The sequence below is a fragment of the Lepidochelys kempii genome, chromosome 3, assembly GCF_965140265.1.
Source record: "Lepidochelys kempii isolate rLepKem1 chromosome 3, rLepKem1.hap2, whole genome shotgun sequence".
Taxonomy (NCBI): domain Eukaryota; kingdom Metazoa; phylum Chordata; order Testudines; family Cheloniidae; genus Lepidochelys; species Lepidochelys kempii.
The window spans coordinates 3,119,039-3,136,991 of record NC_133258.1 but is presented as its reverse complement, the minus strand read 5'-3'; the positions used below and the strand labels follow the sequence as shown (position 1 = coordinate 3,136,991).

The following is a 17,953-nucleotide window of genomic DNA, read 5'->3' as shown; positions in this document are numbered from 1 at the left end:
GTCTTCAATCCTGCTTCCGACCTCTGGAGGGACTTGGCTACCCTGAAGCTTTGAACCAAGGACTGAATGACCCCTCCCAGCTGGGGATGTTCTCCAGAGACTTGATCTGAACCTGCAGCTTATTCCATCCCTGCTACAGGCCTGAACCAAGCACTCTGCCATTGCTGTGTGTCAGTGATTCCATTGAACCCATTCTAGCTCTCATCTCTATCTTTTCCTTTTATGAATAAACCTTTAGATTTTAGATTCTAAAGGATTGGCAACAGCGTGATTTGTGGGTAAGATCTGATTTCTTTATTGACCTGGGTCTGGGGTTTAGTCCTTTGGGATCGAGAGAACCTTTTCTCTTTTACTGGGGTATTGGTTTTCATAACTATTCATCCCCATAACGAGTGGCTCTGGTAGTGATTCTGGGAAACTGGAGTGTCTAAGGGAATTGCTTGTGTGACTTGTGGTCAGCCAGTGGGGTGAGACCAAAGTCTGCTCTGTTGGGCTGGTTTGGCTTGCCTTGGTGTGCATAGAAACCCCAGCCTTGGGCTGTAACTGCCCTGCTTTAAGCAATTTGTCCTGAATTGGCACTCTCAGTGGGGTCCCACCAGAACCAGCCTTGTTACAACCTCCCAGCCCAGAGGATCCCAATGTGCTTTTCAGACAGCTTGCACTGCTGGGTTCAGGCCAGAAAATCCACAGCAGGGTCTGAGTCCTGGCCACCTCTGTCCTGGCTCCCCAAGGCCCTGCCCAAGCCTCCACACTCGCAGCTGTGGAGCGGTGCCCTGGGGCAGGGGCACATGGCTGCATGAACTCCCCTGTACGCAGGTGGTGCCTCCAGGGGTTTGTCGTTACTGTTACACAACTTCATCACCGAAACCTCAGCTTCAGCCGTCCCCTGGGCTTGGCTGCTCTAGAATATTTCCCCGCAGGGATCGCCAAGCCCCCCCTCCCAGACACTCAACCCATCTGACAGCCCATAGGAGCCACTTGTTCCGATGGCCAGGATGAGTCAGCAAATGAGCTCTGCACCTCCACACAGGTCACAGATCCTGACCTGGGTGGCAGCTCCCTTGACCCAGCAGCGGTGTGTCAGCATTGTCGACCCCCCTTCCCCTCTGAGAGAAAAGCTCAGAGGACATAGGGGAGATGTAGGCAGCGCCTAGGTCTCGGGCAGACCCTAAATGCCTTCCACCATGCTCCAAGGGGAAGGAGCAAGGAGCCGGGACATCCTCTCCTCCCCGCTGAGCGCCTCTTGTTCTCCCACTCCAGCCAATATCCTGCCCTCCTCCACGATCCGGTGCACCAACCAGACCCACTGTCTCCCCCACCAGCCCTTCCCCCATCCTGAGTGAGGGGACAAGGGCTGTAACCGAGGAGCCCACAAAGCCGGGAGCACTCGCCTCGAGGGTCGTCAGCACGATTTTCTCTACCGAGGAGAAATAGGTCTCCCACAGGAACTGGGTCTGCTGCCGGAGGGCCAGGACTCTGTCGTGGTCTATGGAGCGGGTTATCGACGGGATCTGGAAGAGAGCCGCGGGGGGGGGGGGGTGAGGGAAGGTCGGCTAAGATGACCCCCAGAGCCTCCCCGCAGAGCCAGGGACGAGGCCAGCTGGCCAGGGTCTCTCTTGGGTAAGTGCAGCTCTGGGGACACAGGCTGGCGTGGGGAGGGAGGGCTCAGCAGCCAATGCCCCGAGATGGCCAGGGAATCTGACCCTGGCTGGGGGAGCTGAGCCCTTGAAGATCTGGCCCACAGAGTCGACGATCACACTTTGTACCATTCACTAGGTGGCCGCCCACGACTGGTCTTATTGTGCCCATTTCACAGAGAGGAAAAGGGAGGCCCAGGGTGGGCAGGCGCTGAGCGACCTGAACCTGCCCCGTGAGTCAGTGGCGGAGATGGGAACAGGACTATCCGGAGCCGTGCCCCAGCCCTGGGTCCTGCTGCCCCAGATACATGCCCCGGCTCCGGCAGCAGGCTGGGTTTGGGGTGGGACAGCCGCCCCGCCCCCTATACTGCTCTCAGACCCCCGCATGGCCTGGGGACGGTGCCACATTCCCAGGAGTTTGGGCTGGAATAGTCGCAGGGGCCTGGCAGGGGCCTGAAGGGGGGGAGGAGTGTCCCCCAAGAGAGGGCCCAGCCGGCCAGTGGGGAGGGGCGCAACTTCTAAGCCAATGTAAAGGCAGCATTAATCTGGCTGGCCCAATGCAGGCAGGAGCTTGGCATGTTTCACCTGTATGCAGCTCTGCCGGTGCCCCCCAATTCCGACGCCCAGCCCCTGCTGCCCCACCCTTGGGCTCCCCTCCCCCAGCTCTGCCAGTGCCCCCCAATCCCGACCCACAGCCCCCTGCTACCCCAGCCCCAGATCTGCCGGTGCCCCCAATCCCACCTCACAGCCCCCTGCTACCCCAGCCCTGGGCCCCCCTCCCCTAGCTCTGCCGGTGCCTCTGGGGCAGAGAGCTCAGAGGGCAGAGCTGGGATTGTAGGACCCTCTGTGCCTTGGTGCCAAGGAAGCTAGAAGCCAGGCCTGGCTGAGTGCCAGTCACTGAGGTGCCCCGCAGGTCCCCATGATGCTGGTCTGGGTGCAAGCCCAGCCTGGCACTGCCCTTTGGCACCAGAGGCAGGTCCCTTTCCCCCAGGGTTGGGGGGGATGCACAGCGCCCAATCCTGCCTCCTTTGCACGCTGCTTCTCGCTCCTGCTCTCCTCGGAAAGGGTGGGCCCTGAGGAGCGGCAGCTGGGGGCTGCAGTTGATGGGGGTGCTGTGGGGTTTAGGGCTCCCGCTGCAGGGAGGAAGCGGGGGGAGTCTCATTAGTGCCCCATGCAGCTCACTGTGGTTCTGGTCCCCACCTCACCCGCCCGGCCAGACCCCGGCGTCAGGCCCACGGAGCCGTGAGCAGGGGCGGCCTTCCTGCCACGTGGGTGGGGGGTGTCTCAGAGGGGCCGGGGAGTCAGGCGGCCCCCGCAGGATGTGCAGCGAGCACGTGGCCCCTACCTGGAGGAGGAGTCTCTCGTCCCCAATGATGGCAGCTTTGTTCCAGTCGATGACCTCGGAGAAGGGCAGCTCCCAGCCGTTGCTCAGCAGCACGGGGATGCAGGCGGCCTGCGAAGGGGGGACAGGGCGGGGTGAGCCAGGCAGGGGTGTGCGTCCGTCTGTCCGTCCAGCAGCGGGCGCACACAGCAGCCGGGCCAGACGGCGCCACGTTTTGCTGGACGCCACGTGGCTGGGCACCGGGGCGGGGGAGCAGCACGGGGTGTCGGGCAGAGGAGGAGGCCTGGCACGGGGCCTGGCTTACCTGGAGAGCTTCAAGGAAACGGAAGAACCCCAAGCGCCGGCCCCACGGCACCAGGCAGAAGCTGGAGTTTTGCATCAGTTCCTGGGAATCGTACCTGCGGGGCGGGGAGACAGGAGTCAGGCGCCAGCTGGAGCTGAGCCCACACGCTGGGGTTTGACGAGCTCGGCCGGTCCCAGCTGGCGTGACTCAGGCAGGGCTCCACGTCCTCGTGTTGCCCCCCCAACCCAGAGCCCTCGCACGCTGCCCCTGAACCCAGAGCCCTGGCACGCTGCTCCCCGAACCCAGAGCCCTCGCACATTGTCCCTGAACCCAGAGTCCTCGCACGCTGCCCCCCCAACCCAGAGCCCTCGCACGCTGCCCCTGAACCCAGAGCCCTGGCACGCTGCTCCCCGAACCCAGAGCCCTCGCACATTGTCCCTGAACCCAGAGTCCTCGCACGCTGCTCCCCCAACCCAGAGCCCTCGCACGCTGCCCCTGAACCCAGAGCCCTCGCACGCTGCCCCCCCAACCCAGAGCCCTCGCACGCTGCCCCTGAACCCAGAGTCCTTGCACGCTGCCCCCCCAACCCAGAGCCCTGGCACGCTGCCCCCAACCCAGAGCCTTTGCACACTGTCCCTGAACCCAGAGCCCTGGCACGCTGCCCCCAACCCAGAGCCCTCGCACGCTGCCCCCAACCCAGAGCCCTGGCACGCTGCTCCCCGAACCCAGAGCCCTCGCACATTGTCCCTGAACCCAGAGTCCTCACACGCTGCCCCCCCAACCCAGAGCCCTTGCACGCTGCCCCTGAACCCAGAGTCCTTGCACGCTGCCCCCCCAACCCAGAGCCCTGGCACGCTGCCCCCAACCCAGAGCCTTTGCACACTGTCCCTGAACCCAGAGCCCTGGCACGCTGCCCCCAACCCAGAGCCCTGGCACGCTGCCCCCCAACCCAGAGCCCTCGCACGCTGCCCCTGAACCCAGAGCCCTCACACGCTGCCCCTGAACCCAGAGCCCTCGCACACTGTCCCTGAACCTAGAGCCCTCGCACGCTGCCCCTGAACCCAGAGCCCTCGCACGCTGCCCTCCCAACCCAGAGCCCTCGCACGCTGCCCCCTGAACCCAGAGCCCTCGCACACTGCCCCTGAACCCAGAGCCCTCACACGCTGCCCCCTGAACCCAGAGTTCTTGCACGCTGCCACCCTGCCCTGAGCAAAACACCTGCCCCCTGGAGCCCAGCTCCTCTTACTCCCCAGCCCCACGCAGTGGAGGGGCCATGGGGCCCTGGAGACAGTCCAGGTCTGTTTCTCAACCCTGTCGGGGGAGTTCAACTTGCTTTGCTCCTTTCACCATCAACAAGCAGGGGGGCTGGGGCCCAGCCCTTTACACCTGTGACCCCACAGCCGATGGGTGGGAGAGGCCAGCCAGCCGAGTCAGGCGTTTGGGGCATGACGTCACCAACACGAGGGAAGTGGGGGCCGGAGGTTCCAGGGGACTGGGCTGCAGCTGAGCTAAAGAAGTAACTCCCATCAGCTGGCAGCAATAGTGGGCTGTTACCTCCTACTTGAGCCAGCCCCTAGGTTAGGGTACAACATGCACTGGGCAAGTGCGTTACTCTGAGACCTCATCCAAATTCCTCCCAGCAATGGCAATAACAAGCTGCTTCTCTCTTGGGCCCAGCCCGAGGGAGCGGAGGCGGGAGTCACAGAATGAAGTCCCCTGGCCTGTGTGCCATGCTGGAGGTCAGATGGTTCTCAGCCTTCCCAGACTCCTGTCCCCCTTTCAGGAGGCTGATTTGTCTTGTTTACCCCAAGTTTCACCTCACTTAAAAACAACTTGCTCACAAAATCAGACATACAAATACAAAAGTGTCCCAGCCCACTAGAGCTGACAAATTGCTGACTTCCTCATTTGTCTGTAGAACTTTTAGTTTGTCCTGACTTCCCTAGCGCTTTTTATGTAGCCTACTGTAAAGCTAGGCAAATCTCCAGGTGAGTTGATGTGCCCCTGGACGAGCTCTGTGTGTCCTAGGGGTCCACGTACCCGAGTTGAGAACAGCTGGTCTGGATGATCCTTAAACCCGTCTTGCCTCAAACTCAGTGACAGATTTGGCCTGTGTTTTACGGAGCCCCCTGCAGAGGCTTCCCAGGTCCTCTCAGCAAGTCTGCAAAGCCTTGTGTTAGCAACACACGATGCAGCCAGGGCAATTTAGATTCCCCCACCCCATTTATTGTATGCTAAAGAATATGGGCTCCCAGCACCAATGACACCCTTACTGGCTCAGCAGGGCAGTAGCCCAGGGACTAAAGCCCCTCTGTTCCCATTTGCAGAGACCTGACCCTCGTGGGCAGCCTCCGCACTCTGGGCCCCCCCGTAATTCAGCCTTAAGTGGGTGTAAGCAGTGTCAGGATGAGCTCCACCCTGACATCTGGTGGTGAGGTGTGGCAAGTTGTGGAAAAGAACTTCAGGGGCAGATCTCATTTGCATAGGCACACCCACCACGCCTAGAATGAGACCATAGCTGCCCAAATGGTCACTTTGGCTGCTGTGGGATCCCCAGTGTCTCTGTTATTGGGGCAGGAAGAATAAATTGTTATTACCCTGATTATGGGAACTGTGCTTGGAACTGTACGTGGCCTTTTGTTACGATGGAGGGATTCACCATCATCTAAGTAGCACTCGCTAGGCAAGGGTCATGGGTTCCAAAACTCTCTGAATTGAGAGGGGCTGGGGACAAGTATTAATACTTGGTGGCATGGGCCCCTTGGTGAGGGCGTTACATGCTGATTGCACTTCCTCCTCTCTCCACTGTGGAATATCAGAGCTAATTTTGATTTCATTAGAAGTCTAGTTATAGGCTGCTGAGCTCACTTTGGGCTGACAGTGCCCCAGCACTGGGGCTCCCCTACTATAAGCTGAATTCACCTAAGAGCTGAAATCACTGAGTGTTGTGTTAAGTAGTGAGGGAGCCTGAAGATATGTTGTGGAGCAGTTTGCGGGAGGGCTGGTGAAGCAGTTCGACGTGGAGCAGTGTGTGGATGGCAGGAGCTGCTTGTGGGCCGTGGAGCTGAGTGAAGGAGTTCGTGGGGCGGCTGGCGGAGCGGAGCGCAGCTGAGCGAAGGAGTTCGTGGGGCGGCTGGTGGAGCGGAGCGCAGCTGAGCGAAGGAGTTCGTGGGGCGGCTGGTGGAGCGGAGTGCCGCTGCGCGAAGGAGTTTTGTGGGGCGGCTGGCGGAGCGGAGCGCAGCTAAGCGAAGGAGTTCGTGGGGCGGCTGGCGGAGCGGAGCGCAGCTGAGCGAAGGAGTTCGTGGGGCGGCTGGCGGAGCGGAGCGCAGCTAAGCGAAGGAGTTCGTGGGGCGGCTGGTGGAGCGGAGCGCAGCTGAGTGAAGGAGTTCGTGGGGCGGCTGGTGGAGCGGAGCGCAGCTGAGCGAAGGAGTTCGTGGGGCGGCTGGCGGAGCGGAGCGCAGCTAAGCGAAGGAGTTCGTGGGGCGGCTGGTGGAGCGGAGCGCAGCTGAGCGAAGGAGTTCGTGGGGCGGCTGGCGGAGCGGAGCAGAGCGCCGCTATGGAGCTATGGGGCGGTCAGCTTCAGATCACGTAAGGTGCCTCTTACCCCCGTCCCATTTCCACCCAGGTTGGGAGGTAAAGCTCCGCCGATAAACTTTCGAACTCTGGGGCTGCCCTGACCAGGGACAGAGACTTTTGGGGCATTGGACTTTTGGGGTTGCTGGACTCAAGAACCAAAGGGAAAAGGGCATGCCCCAGTTTGCCTGGGGTGGGGTTGTTTTTGCTCATGGGTTGTGTTATGAATCCTGTTGGTGGTGTTTCCCCAACATAATGCCACATTGTTTCTCTCTGTTATTAAAAGACTTTTGCTACACTCAGACTCTGTGTTTGCGAGAGGGGAAGTATTGCCTCTTGGAGGCGCCCAGCGGGGGTGGTATATATTTGTCCCAGGTCACTGGGTGGGGGCTCGAGCCGGTTTGCATTGTGTTATTGGAATGGAACCCCTAGATATTGAACCCGGCCCTTGTTGCTGCCAACTCTGACGGGCAGAAGGGTTACATGGGCTAGAAACATCCCTGGGAATTGGGAGCCCAACTCCACCGCTGCCCGCGGGCTGCTTTTCTCCAGGCCCACGAGAGAGGCAGCCGAGTCAGTGAGAGACGGCCCAGGCTAACTTAACAGCGACTCCCCAATCCCATCGGATAGAGGAGGGTTTCCATTGGCAGTGGGGCGATGCTCAGACAAGAGTCATCTCCCAGGCAGGGCCAGTGAGAGAGGGAGCAGGCAGGAGGGTGCAGCTTTGCTAGCCAGGCCACCAACCAGCAGGTGATTGTCTCGGGGTCCCGGGACCTCCTCCTCCCGGGGTTTGACAGGGCCAGGCTCATCTAATCATGTTTCCAAGGCACTTTAGGATCTTCTGCCCCCCTCAAAACCCTCGCCCAACACTTCCGCAGTTTGGCCCACATTGGCCTCACCATGACTCTTCGACCATCCCTGTGAAGGTCATCACCGAACAGGTCACTGACTCCATTTGAGGCTAACTGATTTATTTGGGCATAAGCTTTCGTGGGTAAAAAACCCACTTCTTCAGCTGCATCTGAAGAAGTGGGTTTTTTACCCACGAAACCTTATGCCCATATAAATCTGTTAGTCTTTAAGGTGCCTCTGGACTCCGTGTTGTTTTTGTGGATACAGACTAACATGGCTACCCCCTAATACTTGACTCCATTTCGTACCATTCACACATCAGTCAGACACAAGTTACGGGGCGCAGCACGCATGTAACCGGGTTAGCACCTCTGGCCTGTGCTATCCAGGCCGTCAGACCGGAGGATCTAAGGATCCTTTCTGGCCTTTCACTCCAGGAAAGGGTAATGATGATCAAACAGGATGAGCAGCATCCGACTTGAGTCCACCAGAGCTGCATGGCTTTCCCGCAGTCCCCCGAGTCCCGGTGGTTTTGCAGGCAGGAGGCACCCATGTAATAAATAAATGAATGTTGATGAAAATTCCCCGCGCTTCTGACAGAATTATTAAAACCAGCCTGAAGGCTGAATGGGCTGTCACTCACGGGGATGCTGCTGCTTGTCGCTGATATGTCAGCGGCCGCACCGTTACCCTTAGACATGCTCCCTCCAGCAGAGATGCTGACGTGACACTTTAATAGGCTGGCGTGGACGTGCAGCACATCTCCACGCGCTCGTTGGCATTCGCCGCGCGCCCGTGTTCTCCATCCTTCCCCGGCGAGCCAGGGTGTTTTTCTTTTCGACTAAAGGGGATTATGTAAATGGGCATGCAAAGCAGCTGGGGCTGCAGGCGCCCGGGGAGATGCCAGCACAGGGCTTAGTTGGGAAGGTCTGTGGGTCCCTGGGCTCAAGATCAGAGGAGGGGTGATGGTCCTGGCTCTAGGATCAGCTGCCTGTCAGAAATCGACTGGAGTTCCCGCCCCACATTTGGGGCCCCATCCGTAAGGACTCTCTTCCGGAGTCATCAGCAGAGATCGAACCCAAGACTGTCAGCACAGGCCCACACCTCTCACCCTGGCACCCCCCATAGGGCGGGCCTGCCCCCTTGCCACACTGTCCCCCAGGGCTGGGACCGCAACCCTCACCTTGCAGCCCCCCGTATGGGGCAGGCGCTTACCCCTCGCCCTGCCACCCCAGCCAGCATGGGCCCAGGGAACATGCCCACGACTGGCGGCTGGCCTGTGCTCTGGAAGGGAGTGCTGGCCCACCTTCTCTGCGGAGAGGAGGCTGTGTAGCCGGGATGGCCTCCACCTCAGCAGAAGGGGGATCAACCTCCCAGGGGCAGACTGGCCAGGGTAGTCAGGAGGGGGTGAAAAGAGAGAATAAATGAGCACGCAGCACAGAAACCGAGAGGGTGAGAAGAAAATCAATCAAGGAACCAAAAGGACCTGCAGCGAAGACATTTGCGGATTGCCTCCATCCCACGGTTAGGAGCCTGGGAACAGACAAGAGGACCTGGCGTTGATCACTTACGCCACTCGTTGGTATCACTGAAACCTGAATGTTGAAATCAATGGTTATGACCCAACTCAGGGCAAGAGGAGAGGGGCACTGTACGTCACAAATAGCGTTCCCTGTTTCCAAGTCACTGTTAACTCAGGTCACAAGCTTCCGGGGCGGTGAACTGGGGCTCACGCCCAGATCTGGAGCGCCAGGCCTGCCTGCCGGCTCAACGGGGAACGAACTCTCGGGAGCAACAGGCAACAGGCCGTGAACATGGACAAGCAGCCGGAGACGCCGGGGCAGACGACGGGAATGGAAATCCCCAGGCCAAGCGCTGGAAGCCACAGTCTGCGTGATCCCTCTAGCCTCATAAGCACGGCCAGGGGGTTCAGACCAAAGGTCCATCTAGCCCAGTGTCCTGTCTGCCGACAGCGGCCAGTGCCGGGTGCCCCAGCAGGAATGAACAGACCAGGGAACCATGGAGTGATCCCTCCCACCGTTAGGGGGATTGATTTATTTCGCAGTCAGGAGTGACAGAAGGTGGGAGGGGCACCAGCACTCGAACCGTGGCCCTGCCCCTACCCCACCCCTTTCCCCCAAGGCCTGGCCCCCATGCCGCCCCTTCCCCTGAGGCCCCGCCCCCTTGCTCCTCCCCTTCCCTTCCCCCCTGCCGCGCGCCCTTACGGACCCCAGCTGTTCCGGAGCCCCTGGTTGCAGGAGCCCGGGGGGCTCTAGTCCGGGATCAGCAGCCTTTGGTGCTGCACAGACACATGGAATAAGAGGCAGTGTGATGCGCCACAGGTCATGCAGCGGGTCGGAAGCAGGACCCAAGCAGCCTGACCCCCCCCATGCTCTAACCACTACCCACAGCTGCCCTCTGATGCAATGAGCACTAACCCGGCCATCCCAAGAGGGTCCAATGCCACCGAACTTTGAACCCGGAGTCTCTCCCCAGTGCCGTAGTGTAAATATGAACCCTGGGAAGGGGAGCGCTCTCATTCCTCCGCGGTGCGGAAAGCCTCCATCCATCCGGGCCGTGGCCCTGAGCCACCGCAGAAGAGATCGATGGCCCAAGTGCCCCCCACCCGCCCACCCCGTGGACACCAGGTGCTCGCTCTGCGTTCAACCGAACTGCGCAGGGCTTGTGGGCAGGACCTCGGCTGTTTAAAGGGACGGAGCCCTGATGTCTAAGCTGCTCTCCCCCCTCAACAGCATAGATCCAGCCCCTCGGTGCAGGTGGAGTCTGGGGCACTGTCCAATTCGGCTGCTGGAACCCTGACTCGCCTTTCTGGGGGTGGGGAGGGAGAAAGGCCTAGTCATGGTTAAAATACAGGGAGCCAGGAGTAGAGCTCTATTCCTGGCTCTGCTACTGAGCCACATACCCGCTGTGCCTCAGTTTCCCCATCTGTAGATGAGGCTAAAGCTGACCTGCTTCCCAAGGGGCGAGGGCCTCCTTCCAGCTGCCCCCCCAACCCATCATCTCCCGAGTGGGGAAAGCATTTGGAGAACCTCAGGCTGATGGGGCTAACAAAGGGCAGAGGATGGAGTTAACAAGTTCTCGGTGGGGGTTACACGTTGGAACCCCTGAGGGGTTCTGAATTCAGCGGGGGGAGGGCGTGAGCCCCGCTGCCCTGGCTAAATTTCTTCGGATCTTGCCAGTCTTTCACTCTGTCCAGGCAGCTTCAGTTGCAAACAGGATCCATCTACCCTCCCTGTCCGACTCTTTACATGGCAGCCTCTTTCACAGGCACTGCGCCCCGCTCCAGAGGCGGTTGCATGTCCGTGGCGGGCAGCCGTCTGGGCCGTCCGCAGAGCGCTTCGGGACCCCTGAGAGGAGGGCAGTCATTGACTTCCGGCTAGGGCAGAGATAGGGAGCAGCTGAAGGCCGGTCACAGGACAGAGACATAGCGGAGGGCCTCTGTGTATTTCTGGGGCCCCCATCGCTGCAGCATGTGAGCGCCCCACCAGCATGAATGAACCTGGCCTCACAGCACCCGGGCAGCAGGGAAATATTCCCCCCTTCAGCCACAGAGGGGAGCCGGGGGCCCAGAGAGACTGACCGCTGCGCCAGGGTCACACAGAGTGGGGGGCTGGGCCCTCCTGATTCCCAGCCCAGTGCCCTGCCCGCACCGATCCCCGCTGCCAAGAATCCTTGGGAATGGCCTGGCCCTAAGGACACCCCCTGGGCAGCAGCTGGCCCATGAATTAAATACGACCCCCCCGCCAGGCCGATCAGCAGGTAGCCGCACGGCTCGGGGCGTGGGCAGCCTCAGGAGAGCAGGAGGGAGCGGCCCCTGCCAGGTGCTGGAGGTCGCCATGCTGGTGGCGGTGTGTTTTCCCAGGGGGGGAGGGGGGGTTGCCATTGTATTGCCTATAGGACGAGCTCTAGAACACTGTCCCCCCACCCTTAACGTTCCCAACCCCTCCCCTCGGACGGTCAGCCACATCCTGTGTCCCTTTGTCCCCAGTTCTCCTGCTGGGAGGCCGTGCTGCGGTGAACAGCTGCTGCGTTCCACCCCAGAGGTGGCCGCATCACAGGAGCGGGGTCTAGCGCTTTCTGGGCAGGTTGGGCCCCTGTGGGACAAAATGTGCCGTGGACCCCCGGGCTGGGATTTCAAAGGGCTGTCGGGGAGCCGGCTGCCTGACTCCGACTGAACAGCAGAGAGATCCAAGCCCCTGCCCCCTTTTCCCCCCCGGCTCTATGAGTAGATTAACGCCTGCCTCCTACAGGGAGACATCCCTGGCATGAGCCCACTGGGCACCCCGCTAGGGCCAGGAGTGAACGGGGCAGCTGAGCGAGGAGCCCAGCATTTAGGGCGGATTATTTAATTGTCGTGCCGCTTGGTGTTAATTACCCAAGGTCCAGGGCGTTTTAGGCTGTCAGAGGGATACTGGAGGGGAAAGGCTGTACAGTAGTGATGAGAGCTGGCGGAGCGCGGGACAGTGACAGATCACAGCGCTGGCTCGCCTCGCTGCCGGACCCCCACAGGCTGGAGCAGCCCGGGTCCGAAGCGAAGGTGGCTTCCAGGCTCTCCTAACGCGCTTCAATGTATTTACGTCGCCGTTTGTCTTCTTTGTGCCCATGTTACTGCATTCCAACCCCTGCCCAACCCTGTCAGAGTCCCACCCCCTTCTTCCCAGGGGCAGGCACCAGCTACAATGGCTGGCAACAGCCCGAACCAAGGCTCTGGTCAACCCAGCCACGCGGTCCGGGCCCACCTTCCAACACAGGGCTCTGTCCGACCACAGTCCGCAAGCAGGGCCCGATTAACACAGGGGCTTTAGGAGCTGCAGCCTAGGGCCTCGGGCTAAGGGGGTCCCGCAAAAATAAATCCATAATTATATACGATCCAGTGGTCACCAACCCGCCGATCGCGATCGACTGGTCGACCCTGGAGCCTCTGTCAGTCGATCGCAATCTCTGGGCTGCTAAAAGCCCATCGGCGCAGCAGGGCTCAGGCAGGCTGCCTGCATGCCATGGCCCCACGCTGCTCCTGGAAGTGGCCGGCTGTGGGGATGGAGCTTGCAAGCGCAGACAGTGCACGGAGACACGCTGCCCCGCTCCCCAAAGGGCGCCAGAAAAGTGCCAGCAGCCGGCCAGTTCCAGGAGCAGCATGGGGCTATGGCAGGAAGGCAGGCAGCCTGCCTGAACTCTGCTGCGCCGGGAGCCACCTGTGGTAAGCGCCTCCCGGCCGGAGCCTGCACCTTGCTCTCAGCCAGTTAAGGGGCTCCGGGGGACATCAGCAATAACCAGGCCTGATTAGAAGGGAAGAAGAAAAGGCCCTAGACCCACCTGCCCCAGCCCCAGTAATGGAGCCAGCATCCCCCGTGTGGCTCTAATTAGCACCTGAAATACTCTTCCGGCTTTTCAGAGCAAGCTGTGAATTAGCCGCAAGGGGCAGGCAGAGAATCTCCCCCTCCTGTTGCGGGCCGGACGTCGGCTTGACTCAGGCGGGAGCAGTGGGAGGCCAAAGCCAGCTTTCTCTGGGCAGCCCCCGACTTTCCCATCTCTCCCGGGGGGGTGGCCGCACCCCACGATTCCAAACCAGCCTAGAAGTGCCGTTGAAAGCCCCTTTCCTCTGAGCCCCAATCTCACCTCTAAGCGGATTAGCTGGCAAGCGGCTCCCGCTACCCACCTGTTTTTTGCCTGTGTAACAAGTAAACAAATTAGTTACATTTTCGACTATCTCATTAGGCCCGTTTATGCCACGAAGCATGAACAGCGCATCAATCCATTAAGTCATTAAAAGGCAACAGGCAATTTAAAAGTGTATTATCATTGTACTGGGACTACTTCTGGCAACAGCTGCCGCTGAACCAGAGACCCTATTAAGCAGGGGTGAGTGTAGGGAACATATGTGCAATGAATTATCCCGTGTAAAAGGAGCTGGACAGTGGGGAAAGGTGCAGGGGGTGTGTGTTAAACACCATGACAGTGGAGTTTGCAGCCCTCTTGGAAAGACTGGGACTGTTTGGTGTGGGGCTGAGACACGATGGAGAGCTACAAATTAATGAATGGCGTAGAGCGGGCAACTCCGGCGCTCCGGTTCAGCCTCTCATAATGAAAGAACAAGGGCATGTGCTGAGAAAGGCAGCAAAACAGGATCAACAGAAATCCACACAATGCACGCATAGCCTCTGGAACTCCCTGCCACAAGACAGGGTCGCGGCCAGGAATCCAGCACGATTTGGGAAAGGACTGGACTGCGGCAAAGGAGAACATCTGGAGTTCCAGCAGAAAGGATTTAAGCAAACCAAAGCTAACCTGTTTGGAAGGGAGACACATCTTCGTGCTTCCAGACACAGGGTTTCCTTTGACTGCCAGGGCATTGCCCCTGGGGGAGGCTGACTGCAGGGTTTTCACATCTTCCCTGTAAGATGAACCCCTGAGTAGCTGCACCCCACAATCCCCCAGCAAAGAGCAGAGAAATTATCATCCCAGATCAGACCCTTGGCCCACCGACTGCAGCCTCCTGGCCAATGCGAGACTTTGCAGAGGAAGATGTGATTTGGGTCTGCGGCAGTCCACACTGCTGGAGGACAGGGTTTGGAGCGGAGTCCCAACAGGACTCGGGCTCTGACCAGCACCCCTAGCAGGGGCCGAGGACCCAGGCTGACCAAGTCAGACTCATTGGTGCGTGGATGGAAGGGACGCCTGGGCTCCAATGTGAGCCAGAACCCGGGCTGAGAGTGCAGTGTAGACGTATCCTTAGCGGGGCTGAGCGCTGTAGATTAGACACAGGGCATCCCTCTCTCTCCCTTTCCCTGTCCGTATCTCTCTCTCTCACCCTTCCCACCCCGTCCAAGAACCGTCGGCTCCAGGCTCTGCTCGAACAGGCTGATTGCCTAAAGCTCCCTACCCAGCCCCACAAGAAGAACAAAGGAGAGTGAGACAAGGGGCAGAGCAGCTCGCAATGATCAGAAACGCCTGCCCAGCCTCTGCCCTGAGCTCCCATGGACCTGTCTGGGGATGGTGCAGAGTCCAGCCCATGCTCCAGCTAGCGTGACCCGCTGCTCAAGTGTGTGTCACTTTCCTATCCTGGGGTGTCTCCACAGAGGCCTTGTCTTCGCTCGGATTTAACACGACCAACTCATGGGAAGAAACCATCGTTTTTCTTAGTGGGGAACCTATGGTGAATACCAGCCTACTACTGCTGCCCACGAACGGGGTTACTCCTTCAGCTGAAGTGACAGAGGTTGGCGCTGTTGTGCTCCAAGTCCTGTGTTGAAGGCCTGTTAATGGTCCATGGGAGGGATTGCTACTCCAGTATCTCTGAGCCCTGCCAAACTCTCTCCCTACCGCGTCCCCGGGTATTTATGCTGGGCACAGCACTGGGTATCTGCCCTCCTCACATGCCAGCCCTAACCCTCCAATGACTCCTCAGCACAGTAAGGGCCCCTTAGGGGTGACACTCCACCCCAAAAGCAGCTCTCTCAACTTCCACCACTGTTTGCAGGGGCAGCCCAGAGGCAGGGCTATGCCCCATGGACTGACTCTGGGGAGGAGACATAGTGCTAGGTGGAACAAACACCAACTGTGGTTCTGCTGGTTGTGTAACATGATAGTTAAGGGTGTCACAGCCCCCTCTCGTAGCTAGTCCACTATCGGATAATAGTCTACTACTGCTACCAGCTAAAGGAGTCACTCTTGTAGGCCTGGCGGAGGTCTGTGCCACGGGGTTGGAGATCCTGCTGACAAACCATTGCCCCAAACGCAGAGATGCTGCTGTGTTAAGGCAGCCTTGAAAAACCCTCCCAGGTGAGAGCCTCTGTTCCGATGGGAAATTAATATCCATCTGGCTTTCCATCGCCAGCTCCGGGGAAAGGGCCGGCAAGGACACTTTGTCCTGGGCCTGGCACATTTTCACGCTAGTTTTGCAAGGCTGCTCTGTCCGGCCATGCACTGCTGCCCCCGGCTGGACAGACTCAGACCTGCTCACGTACCTGGAGGATTGGCAGGATTCAATTTCTATCGGGGAATGTCAGGACACATGGATTTCCCCCCACATCCACAAACCCACGGCAAAAGATTTCCATCAACACTCATTGAGATGTACAGAGGCAACGTAAGGAAGGGCTGCTGGAGCACTTAGGAGCGTTTGCCCTACGCACATGTACTTGGTCTGGTTTGATATGGGACGTTGGCAGTTTGCGTTTTAACGGCTAGGAAGCTTTGATTTTTGGAATCTCGACATCTACTGTCATTAAATAATAAAATCCACAGTTCTGCCAACCTGTGAAACTAAACAGCTATAGAACCAAACCGACCCGCAACACCAGCCATCAGAACTGCAACAAAATAAACGGCGAATTCTGTTCCCCCGACATCTGTGAGCTCGCCCCTCGCCCCGTGGTGGCTGGAGGCGGCTCTGAGAAAGACCTACCACCACTGACTCAGTAGCTAAAGGCAATTCTCTCCCGGTCTCTCCTGGTGAAATCCCGTGTTGCTCAGCACAGAGGAGCAAAGATTTCTTCCATCCCGCCACTCCCTAGGCATGGAGTCCAACCTGCCACGCCCTTCCCTGGCCTGCCCAGCGGCAGTTCTCCCTTCCTGGCAGCTCTGCATCCTACATGAGTCCCTCTCTGCCTCAGTTTCCCCACGGCAAACATGCACATGCCCCTCCCGCTGTGCTGGCCCATGGGGCTGCTTTCTTCTGAGCTCTGCCCCTGCACAGAGACACCAGTCTTCAGCCTGTCCGAGGGGCAGTGACAGCGGGGGTCCCTTCCAACCCTGATCTTCTAAGATTCTCTGATTGATTCTATGACCCCCTGCTCTGCTGTCCAGGGGGCTCTTTCACAGCCTGGCCCCGGGTGGGGCAGACCTCAGCTGGCGGCTTTAATGCGACAAGTCTCCCAGGTGACGGAGGCGCGCTGCCTTGTCTACACTAGGTGTTAACACCTTCCTGACCACAGTCTAGACCAGGCCAAGGAAAGTGGCCTTTGGTGATGGACCAGGCGGGACAATGGCTCACCTGGGGATTCGAACTCCTGCCCCCGTTTTTCACTGCTGGCCTGGGTCAGAGTGAGTCTCCCTTGAAGTCCAAGGCCACATCCATCCCCCGTGCAGCGCTGCAGGAGTTAAACCCAAGGGAGCAGAGCCCTGGGTTTTTGAGCTATCCACAAGTTGCCCGGTGATAAGGCAGCTCTGTGGTGTGTGGCTGCAGACCTGCCTATGCCCCTCCTTCAGCAGCTCTTCCCAGACACCTTCCCGCCCCCAGCCCGGGCTCCATGGAGCGAATTAACCGTTGGATGGGCCGGCAGGGGCGGAGGCGGCATCAGGCGATTGATCGGGGATATTTTTGTCTCACTTGCCCATTCCTTTCCGACAAGCTGCGGCCTCTCCTGGGGGAAGATTTTGTGCTGCTCTTTTAACATTTGCTTCTGGCTTTTCCTGGAACTAGCGGCCGTGTCGGTAATGAGCCGGCAGGATGGCAGCGCGCCATTGGCATGGCAGCTCCGGGCCAGACCCGGCAGCTCAGCGCTTACTGCACTGCTGGCTGGATCGCTGAATGCAGACGCTGAGGATCTTTGCTTCTGTTGGCTCAGGACAGATTAAACAGGCTGTGTTGTCCAGTGGTCAGAGCACAGGACTGGGGCTCAGGACTCCTGGGTTCTGCTTCTGGCTCTGCAACTGATTCAGTGGCAGGACACATAGGCCAAGACGGACAAGAGTGACTCGTGATGTGGGAGGCTGAGACTTTGTGACACGTTAGAGGTCAAGTTTTCACAGGGCGGGTGCTCAGCATTCGCTGAAAATCAGGCCCCTTCCTGGTATCCCAAGCGGGGCCCCCAAGGCCACTAGTCGCTTTGGATCTGAGAGCTGTTGAAATTGGTGGGAGCAGTGGGTGCCTAGACGTGCGCTAGAAGCCCAGATTCTGGGGCTGCCGCACGGCTGCTATCTGCCTGGCCCGGGCATCCTCTTTTGGGGTCGGACATCTGTGCAGAGACTGCTAGCCTGGGGCTCCAGCAGCTCGGCTGGAGAAACAATCCCTGCAAACTTCAGTGAAAGCTTCGGGAGAAAGGTCAAGCTGAGCTTTGCTGCATTATCACTGATCTCCCTATTAATGAAGCCACAGGCAGGAGGCGTGAGGTGGGGAGGGGGTTTGATTGGGACTCTCCACAGTGTGGGGACCATTCCGGTGCAGGCTGGGAAAGGCCCCTGCGGACACCCACTCACCAGATCGTATTTACTGGGAATCTCTGGTTAACGGAAACCTCCGAATGA

At 59.2% G+C, this 17,953-nt stretch overlaps 1 protein-coding gene across 1 annotated transcript in view; it reads right to left on the bottom strand.

Annotated features, from left to right (window-relative positions):
• LOC140908271 (exostosin-1-like) overlaps window positions 1-17,953 on the bottom strand; it is a 173,474-nt gene that overhangs the window by 11,856 nt on the left and 143,665 nt on the right. The window contains exons 2-4 of the mRNA XM_073335225.1: window positions 3,284-3,377; window positions 2,983-3,090; window positions 1,392-1,511 (exon numbers count right to left, since the gene is read on the bottom strand). Of these exons, the coding sequence (XP_073191326.1) occupies window positions 1,392-1,511; window positions 2,983-3,090; window positions 3,284-3,377 (322 nt within the window). The remainder of the gene's footprint in view (window positions 1-1,391; window positions 1,512-2,982; window positions 3,091-3,283; window positions 3,378-17,953) is intronic.